A 17,558-nucleotide genomic window follows, 5' to 3' on the forward strand; every position below is an offset into this window, starting at 1 on the left:
ATAAATTAATGACCAAATAAGAATGAAATAATGACCAAATAAGAATAAATTAATGACCAAATAAGAATAAATTAATGACCAAATAAGAATGAAATAATGACCAAATAAGAATAAATTAATGACCAAATAAGAATGAAATAATGACCAAATAAGAATGAAATAATGACCAAATAAGAATAAATTAATGACCAAATAAGAATAAATTAATGACCAAATAAGAATGAAATAATGACCAAATAAGAATAAATTAATGACCAAATAAGAATAAATTAATGACCAAATAAGAATAAATTAATGACCAAATAAGAATAAATTAATGACCAAATAAGAATGAAATAATGATCAAATAAGAATGAATTAATGACCAAATAAGAATGAAATAATGACCAAATAAGAATGAAATAATGACCAAATAAGAATAAATTAATGACCAAATAAGAATAAATTAATGACCAAATAAGAATGAAATAATGACCAAATAAGAATAAATTAATGACCAAATAAGAATGAAATAATGACCAAATAAGAATGAAATAATGATCAAATAAGAATGAAATAATGACCAAATAAGAATAAATTAATGACCAAATAAGAATAAATTAATGACCAAATAAGAATAAAATAATGACCAAATAAGAATGAAATAATGACCAAATAAGAATAAATTAATGACCAAATAAGAATGAAATAATGATCAAATAAGTATGAAATAATGAAATAATGACCAAATAAGAATGAAATAATGACCAAATAAGAATGAAATAATGATCAAATAATAATGGCATAAGAATGAAATAACCAAATAAGAATGAAATGATGATGAAATAATAATAAAATAATGATGAAATAAAATAATAATGAAATAATAATAAATAATGAAATAATAAAATAATGATGGAATAAAATAATAATAAAATAATGATGAAATAATAAAATAATGATAAAATAAAAAAATAATGATGAAATAACAATGATAGAATGATGAAATAAGAAATAATGCCACTGAATGATAAAATCATATTGAAATAAAGGTAACACCTAATTTTGGCGGGGATCTCACCCCATAGATCTCACCCCATACAGTTTATCTTGTTGTCTTTACCTAAGTAAATTGTCTCTGCTTGGGTTGTTAGATCAAGTTTGTTAATAAGTGGAAATATTTTTCCACGCTGGTTCAGACTTGATTATTTTTTTTGTGTGTTAATAAATCGTTTTGAAGCTCAGTTATCCACGTGACCGTTTTGTCAAGGTTATTGACCCTAGTATTAGGGTAAATTAGCAAGGAAGACATTAGTCTATCTGCTAGACCTCGGATGTTCTTCCGATACAATACGACACACGACCGAACATCGCTATCGAGGATGGAACATCCAAGCCCTCACTGCGAACTTCGTTCGCCTATAGTATCGAAAGAAAGCCCGAACGTCTAGCAGCAAGACTAGGAAGACATTGGCGATACGTCCCCGAGCCGATACTTAGTTGGCCCTTCTTTTTAGACGTTTCGGACCGGCTGTTGGGGTCCTTCATCAGTCGCAGTTCTGTCTAACGGGACAATGTTCCCGCTTTTGTTTGGCTTAAAATTCAATTTTGTTCATCAAGCAGAGATGCGAGTATTTCGAGTATATTATGATCAGCCTGGCTTTTATGGCTTATAGAGAATTCAGTTTAGCTTTAAGACTTTTGTTCCTTTTTTGTGATATGATTCGTGTGGTCGGGTAGAGTTTGTTCAAGGTTACATTATTTTCTAGCAGTTCCCAATGTTTCGTTAATGCGTTTTTTAGTTTCCAAGTGGAGGGCTTATAAATACACTGTGTTCATAACCCCCTAAAAGTTTAATGGGGGGGGGGGGGGGGCATTACTATTCTTATAAAAATCATTGACCGAGACCGTCCCCAAGCTGGAGCTAATTACAATACAACTAGCACAAAACCATGTTCTGGGACAGTCCCTAGCTGCAATAATTGTTGCGTCTTGCTGCGGTTTTTGGGGTTTTTTCGTCTGTTTTGGTGACTTTTTAAGTTTTAGTGTTTAACCCGCACCTAAAACTTAAAAAGTCACCAAAACATACGAAAACCCCTCAAAACCGCAACAAGACACTACAATTATTGCAGCTAGAACAGTCCCCAGCCTGGAACTACTTACAATACCATATTACATACATTTAGCACAATAACATTTACCGAGACTGTCCCCAAGCTGTAGCTACTTACAATAGCATATGCTAGACTAGTACATTAACATTTATCGAGACCATCCCCATCCCAAGCTGGAGCTACTTGCAATACGATATTAGACTAGTATGTATTCATTTATTTATTTTATTTATTTATTTGAGATGTCTACAAGATTACCCCATTTACAGACACTGAAATTGGAAAGACTAAAATGCATACAATATTTACAAAACTAGTAAAAATAGAAATAAAATAAATTCAAAGAAGATAAATTTACCGAAATTGCGTTAAATTCACACATCAACTATTTCATTTAGGACATCTTTTCTAAAAGTAAGGCTTACTGAGACTTGAAAATAAAATTGAAGGTCCTAGGTAAAAACGAGTTTTTCCTTCGAGTAGAATTAAAACGTGCCATTTTAAATGTGTAGTGGGAATGGAGATTCCTGGATGGCACATGAAACGGAACATTGGCAACAATATACATTGAGTTAAAAGAGCCATTTATATAAAAAAGACTGCATCCAGCAATTTCCTACGAGATTGAAGACTTTGAATATTAAAATACTGACAAAGATTATTGTAATCGAGGTTTACTCCTTTACCAGGGAACGATTTTCCAAAATAAAGGTAGTTGAGGAATTTATGCTGGACTCTTTCAATTTTAGTTATTAAATATACTTCTGATGGGGTGACCAAACTTGTATAATATTTATATGAAATATAAATTAAAAATAATGATACAAGAACTGTCATGGAAATGCTTGCAGGTACGCTTTATCAAACCAACTAGACTGTAAGCCTTTTTGACAATGTCCTGAATGTGTAACTCCCAGCTTAAATTAGTTGAGAGGACAACGCCAAGATCTTTGACTTGGTTTTGACACGTCACTAGTAGTATTACAACCTCCCTCGCGAAAACTATTTTACTCAAAATAGAGATAGAGCAAATTTTACCTCGATGGAAGTAAATATACAAGCACCTGATAGATAAATTATTATATTAAATAGATAGATAGATAGATAGATAGATAGATAGATAGATAGATAGATAGATAGATAGATAGATAGATAGATAGATAGATAGATAGATAGATAGATAGATAGATAGATAGATGGAAAAATTAATTAAATAAATAAACAGGGGCATGCCATATAAACACCCATCTATCTTTGTTGTTGTGCGTTACATAAAAACATGTTCAAATGAACTGAGTGTGACCTCGAGCCTCAGGTATACAGTAGTCTGACCTCAATAACCTCACCAATGATGACATGGTAATTACCATATTAGGTAAAGGCCTATTTTGTTGACTGTGGGATATATTGGACAGTTTGTAACAAAGTTTAATAAGACTTTCACACGAAACAGTTGCGTGCACGCTGGGGTGAAGAGCGTGCACGTACGTACGTATGCATGGAATTTATATTCAAACAAACACACATACACACGCGCGCGCGCGCTCTAGTTAATTGTCGGACAAGTGCCTCTGGACTGGTTATCAAGTGCCCTGCCTGGACTAGCAAACAACATGGCGAAAGAATCATATGAGGACGAGGTGTTGGCTCAGAATTTGGAGTGGTCTGATGACCATTACACACTCAGGCAATTCGTGGAGAAGTACGAGAACGACTTGCCTCAGATACTGCAAGTACACGAAGGGGTATATGGCTCCAATGAGGATGATGTCTCGTTCTCAACTGGAGATGTTTGTAAAATACATGGCGTGCGTAGAGAATCCAAGATACTGGCAACAGTTCGAAAGCGACCAGGAAATAGCCTTGAAAAAATCACTATTCCGAGGGGTTTTAATGGTATGCTGGCTGTTATCCCGGATGGTCATATGGCGGTGAATCCCGAGAACGAATACAGCGTCGATGAACTGTTAGATCAATTTGAACTTCCCGTCAAAGCCAAATTCACGAATTATGACCGAGATACACATGCAATGCTGCACGAACTGGGGGGAGCTGACACCATATTTAACTTAATGAGAGAAGTCCAGGAAACGTACGTTATTGGAAGTACCAAAGTGGATGGTGTCAGATATATGTGCATTATGACGTTAGATTATGACGATGTTGAATTCTTCGTTGCTGAAGACGACAGCGCCGATTACGAACTGATAGTAGACAAATTCAAATTACCAAATATCGAAGTTGGCAAAATGAACAACATGCCATACTTGGAGTACTATGAGAAACCAAAAGTTTACAAACAAGAAGCGTATATTTATCAGAATTTCGATGCGCCAGGTACAATCGAAAAGAAGAAATGGCCCAGCCCAGGTCCAAAATTATCATCCAGAGATGAGAGTCATCGACAGAGTTTGCCTCCAACCTTGCAACCCCCACCCATTAATAGAAAATTGAAACCACCAAGTTTTCGTCCCTCAAGATCACAAACATCACCCCCTTCTCCTCCTGCACGACCACGTAAGTACCCACATTGATGTGTACAATTTCTTAAAAATCAAGTTGTCGACTTTGGCCAGATATGCAAACCTGATATATATGGACCTTTGGTCTTTTCAACGTAATTCAGACATAATATACGGAATTGATATAGGCTCATACAAATGTTCATACAAATTAGATATTTACGCCTAAGAAGATAAATATTGGCGACGCATTTAGGTAGGATTCTCATGTTTTTGTTATGATTGGAGAATTTAAACCCCTCGGAACATATCGATTGTTCACCCATTAACGCTTCAGGTGAAAAATAACTCGCATTCAAACCAGCTCACAATGTTCAGACTTCGTAATGATTGAGCCACCGACTACAAGTCGTCAGAGCTGTTTTGCAGCTTTATCCCCCCCCCCCCCCCATGACCTCAAAATGGAATGTAAACTTGATATTTTATGTTCGTGTACAATGTAATTAATCATAAACATTCATGCATTGACAATATGGTTCGTCGTGATGTGTGCCTTGAGCTCCACTAACAACAATTGAATTTTCGGTCATACTCTGTGTATATATATATATTGCAACAAATTAACTAATGCTTACAAATTAAGCTTGTCTAGTACTACTGCCAAGTAGTAGTATATTGGTCAATGAAGCCTTGATCTCAATATTAAGCTTATAATGATCTCATCAGTAATGTGCAAATTAGGTATAAAAATGTGAATTCTGGTCAAAGATTTATCTCAAATGAGACTGAAACTTGGTGAGATGTTATGTGAGGTGTTATTCTGCAAATTTTCTTCAACATATTTTGACACAATTGGCCCTAGCAACCATGACCACGCTCTTAGCAACAACCAAATGACAGTATAATTTGGTCAAATAACAACATCATCTGGTAGGCAAGTGAGTAAACATTCCATAGATATGCAAATATCCCTAGCAACCATGACTACACCCATAGCAACAGCCAAACAGTGGTGTATTTCACAAAGATAACCACGGGGATTAATAGACAATTGAATAAACATTCAAAAAATGTATGTAAATTTGCCTAGCAACAAGACCACGCCCATAGCAACAGCCAACTTATAACATATTGCAAATATAACAGCAGGAATTGATAGACAAATGAATAAACATTCAAAAAATGTATGCAAACGCCCATAGTAACAGCCAAATGATCACGTATATTGCATCAGGAATTCATAGACGAGTGAACAAAAAAAAAGGGGCTGTAAAAAATGCTAAAAATACACGAAAAACGTCATTTTTCACCCTTTGTATCCCATTTTAAAGCTTTTGATACATGTTGTTACTCATGGCTATAGAATGACACTTTTTTTATTCGATATCACATCATTATAAAAAATTCTGTTGGTGGTTTTTCGACGTAGCAAGTATAGCTTGATAACAAGGTGTTGCCAGTGTAGCACTCATGTTTTTACCAAAATTTAGTTCTAAAAATTCATTTTAAAAAATGAAGATGGATATTGACAAAAACCACCGACAGAAGTTGGAAAATTTTATAAGGAATATATAACTGTCAATAAAAGAGTAAAACATCATGTAGTTTCCCAGATAGAAATGAAAGTATAAAAAATATTTAATTTTCATATTTCATTAATCATAAAGAAACACAAAATAATAATACTCCTAAAACAATTATATCAAGAAGGATGTTTGCTGCAAGTTTGGTTGCAAAATCTTCATTCTGACATTTTTTATGATTTTTTTAATACAACAAAGAAATGGGGGAAAAATAGCCTTTACTGCTACCTTAAGTAGTTTTGGAATTACAGATTTTTGACAAAAAAGACACATTTAGACCTTATTTGCATATCACTGGTACGATAATCATTTCATGAACAATTCTTTATCTAAACGCCTTTAAGAATGCTACCATTATATTTCACTCTATTCTGCTCAGTAGTTCTGGAATTATTGATTTATGACCAAAAAGTCACACATTTTTTCCTTCCATAAGGAAAGATATATAAGAAGGCATGAAAAGTCTGGTTTGTGTGTGTATGTGTCTGTATCACCATTTTCGGAAAAAACGGCTGCATCAATTCGAACAAAATTTGATAGACATGTTTCTTAGGGTAATGGCAAGAACTGATTAGGTTTTGATGAAAATCCCATGAATATTAATAACAATTTGAGTAATTAATCGATTGTTCGTCTGGTCGCACATGCGCTTCGTGTCGCAAGTGCGCCACCAACGTTGATGTAAGGTAAACCATGAAGCTACGGTAAGCTGCTCTACACTGAGAAAGACTCTGTTTGTTAGGGGTTTCATGCCAACCTTGTCAGTGATATTCAAAGCATTGGGTAAGTAATCATACATATTATTTACAGCTTTGCATGTTTTGATCATGACTTTTGTTTGAACTAAAAGGTCAGATGGAGACTATTATGTTAGAATGCTAGAAATCACTGACCATTTTCGGCATTCACCAGGCCGGGCTTGGGAGAAGTTCATATAATACCTCACCATGTGAGGCATGCCATTTTGATCTCTCAAATCAAATACATTTGAAATGGATTACTTTCCATTTATTACAATAGGAAGTGTTGCCATACGGTTGTAGTATAAGTAATAAATGTCATATAAAATCAAAGTTCATTATTTTCCAAGCTGGATTGTTCTTTTACTTGACAGATAACTAACGTTATGTGTGATAGAAGAACAATTATTGTTTAGTCTACTGTGATGTGTGTGGCACCTTTTGCTTTCCGAAGTCCACACTGAGGTTGTCATCCAGATCAAAAATTTAGTAAGCAAGTGTCTCCAATTACCCCAAAAATGTTAACAGTTGGTAGAGGTAGCATAAGTTGATTAAGATTACCAAAACCAGATGTGTCCAAAAAAACGTAGTATACGGACAGTAGCTGCAATAATTGTAGCGTTTGCTTTGATTTTGAGGGCTATTTCATCCGTTTTTGTGCCTTTTTTTTATCCGATGTTTACCCCGAATGAAACGCTACAAAACGTCAGCAAGATGTCAGCGTATTGGCTGTTTCAAAATGCTGCATATGCGTTGCTACATTTGTCAATTTTGACGGAATTGGGGTACCTCTGAACACTTCTTGTGTCTTGAAGGCTCCGTAATTAATGTTGGTGTTAGGAAATGTCAGATTTTTTTGGCACGTACCCAACTTTGCGATTCTGATCTGATTTTTTTTCTTCTTCATGTTTCATCTTCAAATGAGTGTACTGCATACTTTGATGTACTCTCAACCATCATGATCGAATCTCCTTTCATATGTAAATGCATAGTGCAATACACAACCAACTTTCACTGTACATTATTTTTCTACATTGTCGCCAGTCTCTGGCAAACAATATCATATCAACCAAAATTTGTTCTAACTGAAAAAGTTGTTCTCAAACGCCATTTATTATCTTTCAAAACTGAGTTTCCACAACTATATGTAATTACGCAAATAGGTCATTGTGCCCTAAAGCTTGAATGACCAAAATCAATCAAATAAACATACACACATACATACATACATACATACATACATACATACACAATTTAGTTTGATTAGAAATTGGTTGGATGTCAAATTCTTACAACTTTCATATAATATATGTAATTGTTTCAACTTTTATTGATATAAACAAAGAATAACAATCCAAGATGCTTTGTTTCAAGCCATGATCTCAATATCTAACACTTTTTTCTTTTTTCTTTTCTTTTTTGGGATGTCATGGATTCCCCTTGACCAACTGAAGATATCCAGGTGGAGAGGAAGACAACTGCAACAGACATTCCTACATTCATTATTACCCTTACAAACCAACACTTGCATCCTTACTGATACAACAGACATTCAAACACATTACAGTCATTAACTTTACCAACAAACACTAATATCAGAGTTAATACACTTGTACAACACTCACTCATATACTCACCAACCCTTCAAACAAACACTAACATATTTACTCCAGAAGGAGAAATCCCACTGACGGGAATTAGTTGAGATTTGATCAACTGGAAAAAAAAAATGACTAAGGCAGAGAATCAAAGGCAAAAACCAAAGGCAAACAAGATATATTATCAGAAGGCAATATCCAGAGACTGTAACACATAACAATTGCCAGAAGGCAGAAATAAAAAGCAATTGTCAGACGGCAATATCCAGAGACTGTAACACATAACAATTGTCAGAAGGCAGACAAAACAAAAAAGAATTGTCAGAAGGCAATATCCAGAGACTGTAACACATAACAATTGCCAGAAGGCAGAAATAAAAAGCAATTGTCAGAAGGTAATATCCAGAGACTGTAACACATAACAATTGTCAGAAGGCAGAAATAAAAAGCAATTGTCAGAAGGCAATATCCAGAGACTGTAACACATAACAATTGCCAGAAGGCAGAAATAAAAAGCAATTGTCAGAAGGCAATATCCAGAGACTGTAACACATAACAATTGTCAGAAGGCAGAAATAAAAAGCAATTGTCAGACGGCAATATCCAGAGACTGTAACACATAACAATTGCCAGAAGGCAGACAAAACAAAAAAGAATTGTCAGAAGGCAATATCCAGAGACTGTAACACATAACAATTGCCAGAAGGCAGACAAAACAAAAAAGAATTGTCAGAAGGCAATATCCAGAGACTGTAACACATAAAAATTGCCAGAAGGCAGAAATAAAAAGCAATTGTCAGACGGCAATATCCAGAGACTGTAACACATAACAATTGTCAGAAGGCAGACAAAACAAAAAAGAATTGTCAGAAGGCAATATCCAGAGACTGTAACACATAACAATTGTCAGAAGGCAATATCCAGAGACTGTAACACATAACAATTGTCAGAAGGTAATATCCAGAGACTGTAACACATAACAATTGTCAGAAGGCAGAAATAAAAAGCAATTGTCAGACGGCAATATCCAGAGACTGTAACACATAACAATTGTCAGAAGGCAGACAAAACAAAAAAGAATTGTCAGAAGGCAATATCCAGAGACTGTAACACATAACAATTGTCAGAAGGCAGAAATAAAAAAGAATTGTCAGAAGGCAATATCCAGAGACTGTAACACATAACAATTGTCAGAAGGCAGAAATAAAAAACAATTGTCAGAAGGCAATATCCAGAGACTGTAACACATAACAATTGTCAGAAGGCAGAAATAAAAAGAATTGTCAGAAGGCAATATCCAGAGACTGTAACACATAACAATTGCCAGAAGGCAGAAATAAAAAGCAATTGTCAGACGGCAATATCCAGAGACTGTAACACATAACAATTGTCAGAAGGCAGAAATAAAAAGAATTGTCAGACGGCAATATCCAGAGACTGTAACACATAACAATTGTCAGAAGGCAGAAATAAAAAGAATTGTCAGACGGCAATATCCAGAGACTGTAACACATAACAATTGTCAGAAGGCAGAAATAAAAAGAATTGTCAGAAGGCAATATCCAGAGACTGTAACACATAACAATTGCCAGAAGGCACACAAAACAAAAAAGCAATTGTCAGAAACCAACATTACCACTTAAAAATTGTCCAAAACAAGAAAATAAATAAATACTGACAGAATAATAGCAAAACTCCTCAATTACAAACAAATACACCTCAACAATACCCTCCTCCTGTCATAAAGCATACAATACTAAAACTCTTTCGAGCCCAGAATCATACAAACAAACAAAGATATTACTAAACTAGTTCAGAGGCCACAATATGATATACTACCCTGTTAAAAAACAAAGCAAGATATCAAATATATATCAAATTACTGAACGAAACAAAAAATATGAAAGTTAAAAAAAGGAGCATTAAATGCAAAAGTGAAAAGAAAAAACTTCAAACAACCACAACAGAAAACAAAAACAAATGAAATAATGACAACACACAAAACTATTTACATCATGATCTTGGCAATTAACAATAAATGAGGAAAAATAACTAATTGCACATGTTCTATTGTATTCCAACAAATCTCTATAAAAACAAGAATATCAAAACTTTGCCCTTACGGAAGGCATTCAGTTTAAATCTGGTTACCCTAGTTTTCATATCACTGATGAGATCATCATGTCATGAACAATTCTTATCTAACCACTCCTATGAATTTTCCCACCAAATATCAGACCGATCTGAAAAGTGGCTTGGGAGTTCAAGTTTTTTGACCAAAAATGACAAATTACACACCTGTATTGAAAGCATTTTACTTTGAACAATTTCCCAACTAGACACCAGAAGTAGTGTCCCCACCAAATATCAAGGCAGTCAGTAGGTATTCCAAGTGAAAATTAAATTTAACCAAATAATAATGAAATCGTGACCAAATAGGAATGAAAAAAGAATGAAATCACGACCAAATATGAATGAAATCATGACCAAATAAGAGTGAAATACGAATGAAATCATGACCAAATAATAATGGAATAAGAATGAAATCATGACCAAATAATAATGAAATAAGAATGAAATCATGACCAAATAATAATGGAATAAGAATGAAATCATGACCAAATAATAATGGAATAAGAATGAAATCATGTCCAAATAATAAAGTAATAAGAATGAAATCATAACCAAATAAAAATGGAATAAGAATGAAATCATGACTAAATAAAAATGGAATAAGAATGAAATCATGACCAAATAATAATGGAATAAGAATGAAATCATGTCCAAATAATAAAGTAATAAGAATGAAATCATGTCCAAATAATAAAGTAATAAGAATGAAATCATGTCCAAATAATAATGGAATAAGAATGAAATCATGACCAAATAAAAATGGAATAAGAATGAAATCATGACCAAATAAAAATGGAATAAGAATGAAATCATGACCAAATAATAAAGTAATAAGAATGAAATCATGACCAAATAAGAATGGAATAAGAATGAAATCATGACCAAATAAGAATGGAATAAGAATGAAATCATGACCAAATAATAATGAAATAAGAATGAAATCATGACCAAATAATAATGGAATAAGAATGAAATCATGACCAAATAATAATGGAATAAGAATGAAATCATGACCAAATAAGAATGGAATAAGAATGAAATCATGACCAAATAAAAATGGAATAAGAATGAAATCATGACTAAATAAAAATGGAATAAGAATGAAATCATGACCAAATAATAATGGAATAAGAATGAAATCATGTCCAAATAATAAAGTAATAAGAATGAAATCATGTCCAAATAATAAAGTAATAAGAATGAAATCATGACTAAATAAAAATGGAATAAGAATGAAATCATGACCAAATAATAATGGAATAAGAATGAAATCATGTCCAAATAATAAAGTAATAAGAATGAAATCATGTCCAAATAATAAAGTAATAAGAATGAAATCATGTCCAAATAATAATGGAATAAGAATGAAATCATGACCAAATAAAAATGGAATAAGAATGAAATCATGACCAAATAAAAATGGAATAAGAATGAAATCATGACCAAATAATAAAGTAATAAGAATGAAATCATGACCAAATAAGAATGGAATAAGAATGAAATCATGACCAAATAAGAATGGAATAAGAATGAAATCATGACCAAATAATAATGAAATAAGAATGAAATCATGACCAAATAATAATGGAATAAGAATGAAATCATGACCAAATAATAATGGAATAAGAATGAAATCATGACCAAATAAGAATGGAATAAGAATGAAATCATGACCAAATAAAAATGGAATAAGAATGAAATCATGACCAAATAAGAATGAAATAAGAATGAAATCATAACCAAATAATAATGGAATAAGAATGAAATCATGACCAAATAATAAAGTAATAAGAATGAAATCATGACCAAATAAGAATGGAATAAGAATGAAATCATGACCAAATAATAATGGAATAAGAATGAAATCATGACCAAATAATAAAGTAATAAGAATGAATCATGACCAAATAATAATGAAATAAGAATGAAATCATGACCAAATAATAATGGAATAAGAATGAAATCATGTCCAAATAATAAAGTAATAAGAATGAAATCATGACTAAATAAGAATGAAATAAGAATGAAATCATGACCAAATAATAATGGAATAAGAATGAAATCATGACCAAATAATAATGGAATAAGAATGAAATCATGACCAAATAATAATGGAATAAGAATGAAATCATGACCAAATAATAATGAAATAAGAATGAAATCATGACCAAATAATGATGGAATAAGAATGAAATCATGTCCAAATAATAAAGTAATAAGAATGAAATCATGACTAAATAAGAATGAAATAAGAATGAAATCATGACCAAATAATAATGGAATAAGAATGAAATCATGTCCAAATAATAAAGTAATAAGAATGAAATCATGACCAAATAAGAATGGAATAAGAATGAAATCATGACCAAATAATAATGGAATAAGAATGAAATCATGACCAAATAATAAAGTAATAAGAATGAAATCATGACCAAATAAGAATGGAATAAGAATGAAATCATGACCAAATAATAATGGAATAAGAATGAAATCATGACCAAATAATAAAGTAATAAGAATGAAATCGTGACCAAATAATAATGAAATAAGAATGAAATCATGACCAAATAAGAATGGAATAAGAATGAAATCATGACCAAATAATAAAGTAATAAGAATGAAATCATGACTAAATAATAAAGTAATAAGAATGAAATCATAACCAAATAATAAAGTAATAAGAATGAAATCATGACCAAATAATAATGAAATAAGAATGAAATCATGACCAAATAATAATGGAATAAGAATGAAATCATGACCAAATAATAAAGTAATAAGAATGAAATCATGACTAAATAATAAAGTAATAAGAATGAAATCATAACCAAATAATAAAGTATTAAGAATGAAATCATGACCAAATAAGAATGAAATCATGTCCAAATAATAAAGGAATAAGAATGAAATCATGACCAAATAATAAAGTAATAAGAATGAAATCATAACCAAATAATAAAGTAATAAGAATGAAATCATGACCAAATAAGAATGAAATCATGACCAAATAATAAAGGAATAAGAATGAAATCATAACCAAATAATAAAGTAATAAGAATGAAATCATGACCAAATAAGAATGAAATCATGACTAAATAATAAAGTAATAAGAATGAAATCATAACCAAATAATAAAGTAATAAGAATGAAATCATGACCAAATAAGAATGAAATCATGACCAAATAATAAAGGAATAAGAATGAAATCATAACCAAATAATAAAGTAATAAGAATGAAATCATAACCAAATAATAAAGTAATAAGAATGAAATCATAACCAAATAATAATGGAATAAGAATGAAATCATGACCAAATAATAATGAAATAAGAATGAAATCATGACCAAATAATAATGAAATAAGAATGAAATCATGACCAAATAATAAAGGAATAAGAATGAAATCATGACCAAATAATAATGGAATAAGAATGAAATCATGACCAAATAATAAAGTAATAAGAATGAAATCATGACCAAATAATAAAGGAATAAGAATGAAATCATGACCAAATAATAATGAAATAAGAATGAAATCATGACCAAATAATAATGGAATAAGAATGAAATCATGACTAAATAAAAATGAAATAAGAATGAAATCATGACCAAATAATAAAGGAATAAGAATGAAATCATAACCAAATAATGATGGAATAAGAATGAAATCATGACTAAATAAAAATGGAATAAGAATGAAATCATAACCAAATAATGATGGAATAAGAATGAAATCATGACCAAATAATAATGGAATAAGAATGAAATCATGACCAAATAATAATGGAATAAGAATGAAATCATGTCCAAATAATAAAGTAATAAGAATGAAATCATGACCAAATAAAAATGGAATAAGAATGAAATCATGACCAAATAATAATGAAATAAGAATGAAATCATGTCCAAATAATAATGGAATAAGAATGAAATCATGTCCAAGTAATAAAGTAATAAGAATGAAATCATGACCAAATAAAAATGGAATAAGAATGAAATCATAACCAAATAATGATGGAATAAGAATGAAATCATGACTAAATAATAAAGTAATAAGAATGAAATCATGACTAAATAAGAATGAAATAAGAATGAAATCATGACCAAATAATAATGGCATAAGAATGAAATCATGTCCAAATAATAAAGTAATAAGAATGAAATCATGACCAAATAAGAATGGAATAAGAATGAAATCATGACCAAATAATAATGGAATAAGAATGAAATCATGACCAAATAATAAAGTAATAAGAATGAAATCATGACCAAATAAGAATGGAATAAGAATGAAATCATGACCAAATAATAATGGAATAAGAATGAAATCATGACCAAATAATAAAGTAATAAGAATGAAATCATGACTAAATAATAATGGAATAAGAATGAAATCATGACCAAATAAGAATGGAATAAGAATGAAATCATGACCAAATAAGAATGGAATAAGAATGAAATCATGACCAAATAATAATGAAATAAGAATGAAATCATGACCAAATAATAATGGAATAAGAATGAAATCATGACCAAATAATAATGGAATAAGAATGAAATCATGACCAAATAAGAATGGAATAAGAATGAAATCATGACCAAATAAAAATGGAATAAGAATGAAATCATGACCAAATAAGAATGAAATAAGAATGAAATCATAACCAAATAATAATGGAATAAGAATGAAATCATGACCAAATAATAAAGTAATAAGAATGAAATCATGACCAAATAAGAATGGAATAAGAATGAAATCATGACCAAATAATAATGGAATAAGAATGAAATCATGACCAAATAATAAAGTAATAAGAATGAATCATGACCAAATAATAATGAAATAAGAATGAAATCATGACCAAATAATAATGGAATAAGAATGAAATCATGTCCAAATAATAAAGTAATAAGAATGAAATCATGACTAAATAAGAATGAAATAAGAATGAAATCATGACCAAATAATAATGGAATAAGAATGAAATCATGACCAAATAATAATGGAATAAGAATGAAATCATGACCAAATAATAATGGAATAAGAATGAAATCATGACCAAATAATAATGAAATAAGAATGAAATCATGACCAAATAATGATGGAATAAGAATGAAATCATGTCCAAATAATAAAGTAATAAGAATGAAATCATGACTAAATAAGAATGAAATAAGAATGAAATCATGACCAAATAATAATGGAATAAGAATGAAATCATGTCCAAATAATAAAGTAATAAGAATGAAATCATGACCAAATAAGAATGGAATAAGAATGAAATCATGACCAAATAATAATGGAATAAGAATGAAATCATGACCAAATAATAAAGTAATAAGAATGAAATCATGACCAAATAAGAATGGAATAAGAATGAAATCATGACCAAATAATAATGGAATAAGAATGAAATCATGACCAAATAATAAAGTAATAAGAATGAAATCGTGACCAAATAATAATGAAATAAGAATGAAATCATGACCAAATAAGAATGGAATAAGAATGAAATCATGACCAAATAATAAAGTAATAAGAATGAAATCATGACTAAATAATAAAGTAATAAGAATGAAATCATAACCAAATAATAAAGTAATAAGAATGAAATCATGACCAAATAATAATGAAATAAGAATGAAATCATGACCAAATAATAAAGGAATAAGAATGAAATCATGACCAAATAATAAAGTAATAAGAATGAAATCATAACCAAATAATAATGAAATAAGAATGAAATCATGACCAAATAATAATGGAATAAGAATGAAATCATGACCAAATAATAAAGGAATAAGAATGAAATCATGACCAAATAATAATGGAATAAGAATGAAATCATGACCAAATAATAAAGGAATAAGAATGAAATCATGACCAAATAATAATGGAATAAGAATGAAATCATGACCAAATAATAATGAAATAAGAATGAAATCATGACCAAATAATAAAGGAATAAGAATGAAATCATGACCAAATAATAAAGTAATAAGAATGAAATCATAACCAAATAATAATGAAATAAGAATGAAATCATGACCAAATAATAAAGGAATAAGAATGAAATCATGACCAAATAATAAAGTAATAAGAATGAAATCATAACCAAATAATAATGAAATAAGAATGAAATCATGACCAAATAATAATGGAATAAGAATGAAATCATGACCAAATAATAAAGGAATAAGAATGAAATCATGACCAAATAATAATGGAATAAGAATGAAATCATGACCAAATAATAAAGGAATAAGAATGAAATCATGACCAAATAATAATGGAATAAGAATGAAATCATGACCAAATAATAATGGAATAAGAATGAAATCATGACTAAATAATAATGAAATAAGAATGAAATCATGACCAAATAATAAAGGAATAAGAATGAAATCATGACCAAATAATAATGAAATAAGAATGAAATCATGACTAAATAATAATGGAATAAGAATGAAATCATGACTAAATAATAAAGTAATAAGAATGAAATCATGACCAAATAATAAAGGAATAAGAATGAAATCATGACCAAATAAGAATGAAATAAGAATGAAATCATGACCAAATAAGAATGGAATAAGAATGAAATCATGACTAAATAATAATGGAATAAGAATGAAATCATGACTAAATAATAAAGTAATAAGAATGAAATCATGACCAAATAATAAAGGAATAAGAATGAAATCATGACCAAATAATAATGGAATAAGAATGAAATCATGACTAAATAATAAAGTAATAAGAATGAAATCATGACCAAATAATAAAGGAATAAGAATGAAATCATGACCAAATAATAAAGTAATAAGAATGAAATCATGACCAAATAATAAAGGAATAAGAATGAAATCATGACCAAATAATAATGAAATAAGAATGAAATCATGACCAAATAATAATGGAATAAGAATGAAATCATGACTAAATAAA

The 17,558-nt window shown here is 30.1% G+C and overlaps 1 protein-coding gene across 2 annotated transcripts in view; it reads left to right on the plus strand.

Moving 5' to 3' along the window:
• The first annotated feature begins 3,705 nt into the window (after positions 1-3,705).
• LOC144445539 (uncharacterized) overlaps positions 3,706-17,558 on the plus strand; it is a 61,828-nt gene continuing 47,975 nt past the window's right edge. For both annotated transcript variants that reach the window (XM_078135128.1, XM_078135129.1), the window contains exon 1: positions 3,706-4,610. In XM_078135128.1, the coding sequence (XP_077991254.1) occupies positions 3,707-4,610 (904 nt within the window). In that variant the 5' untranslated portion in view covers position 3,706. The remainder of the gene's footprint in view (positions 4,611-17,558) is intronic.

The sequence above is a fragment of the Glandiceps talaboti genome, chromosome 14 (genome assembly GCF_964340395.1).
Source record: "Glandiceps talaboti chromosome 14, keGlaTala1.1, whole genome shotgun sequence".
NCBI lineage: Eukaryota > Metazoa > Hemichordata > Enteropneusta > Spengelidae > Glandiceps > Glandiceps talaboti.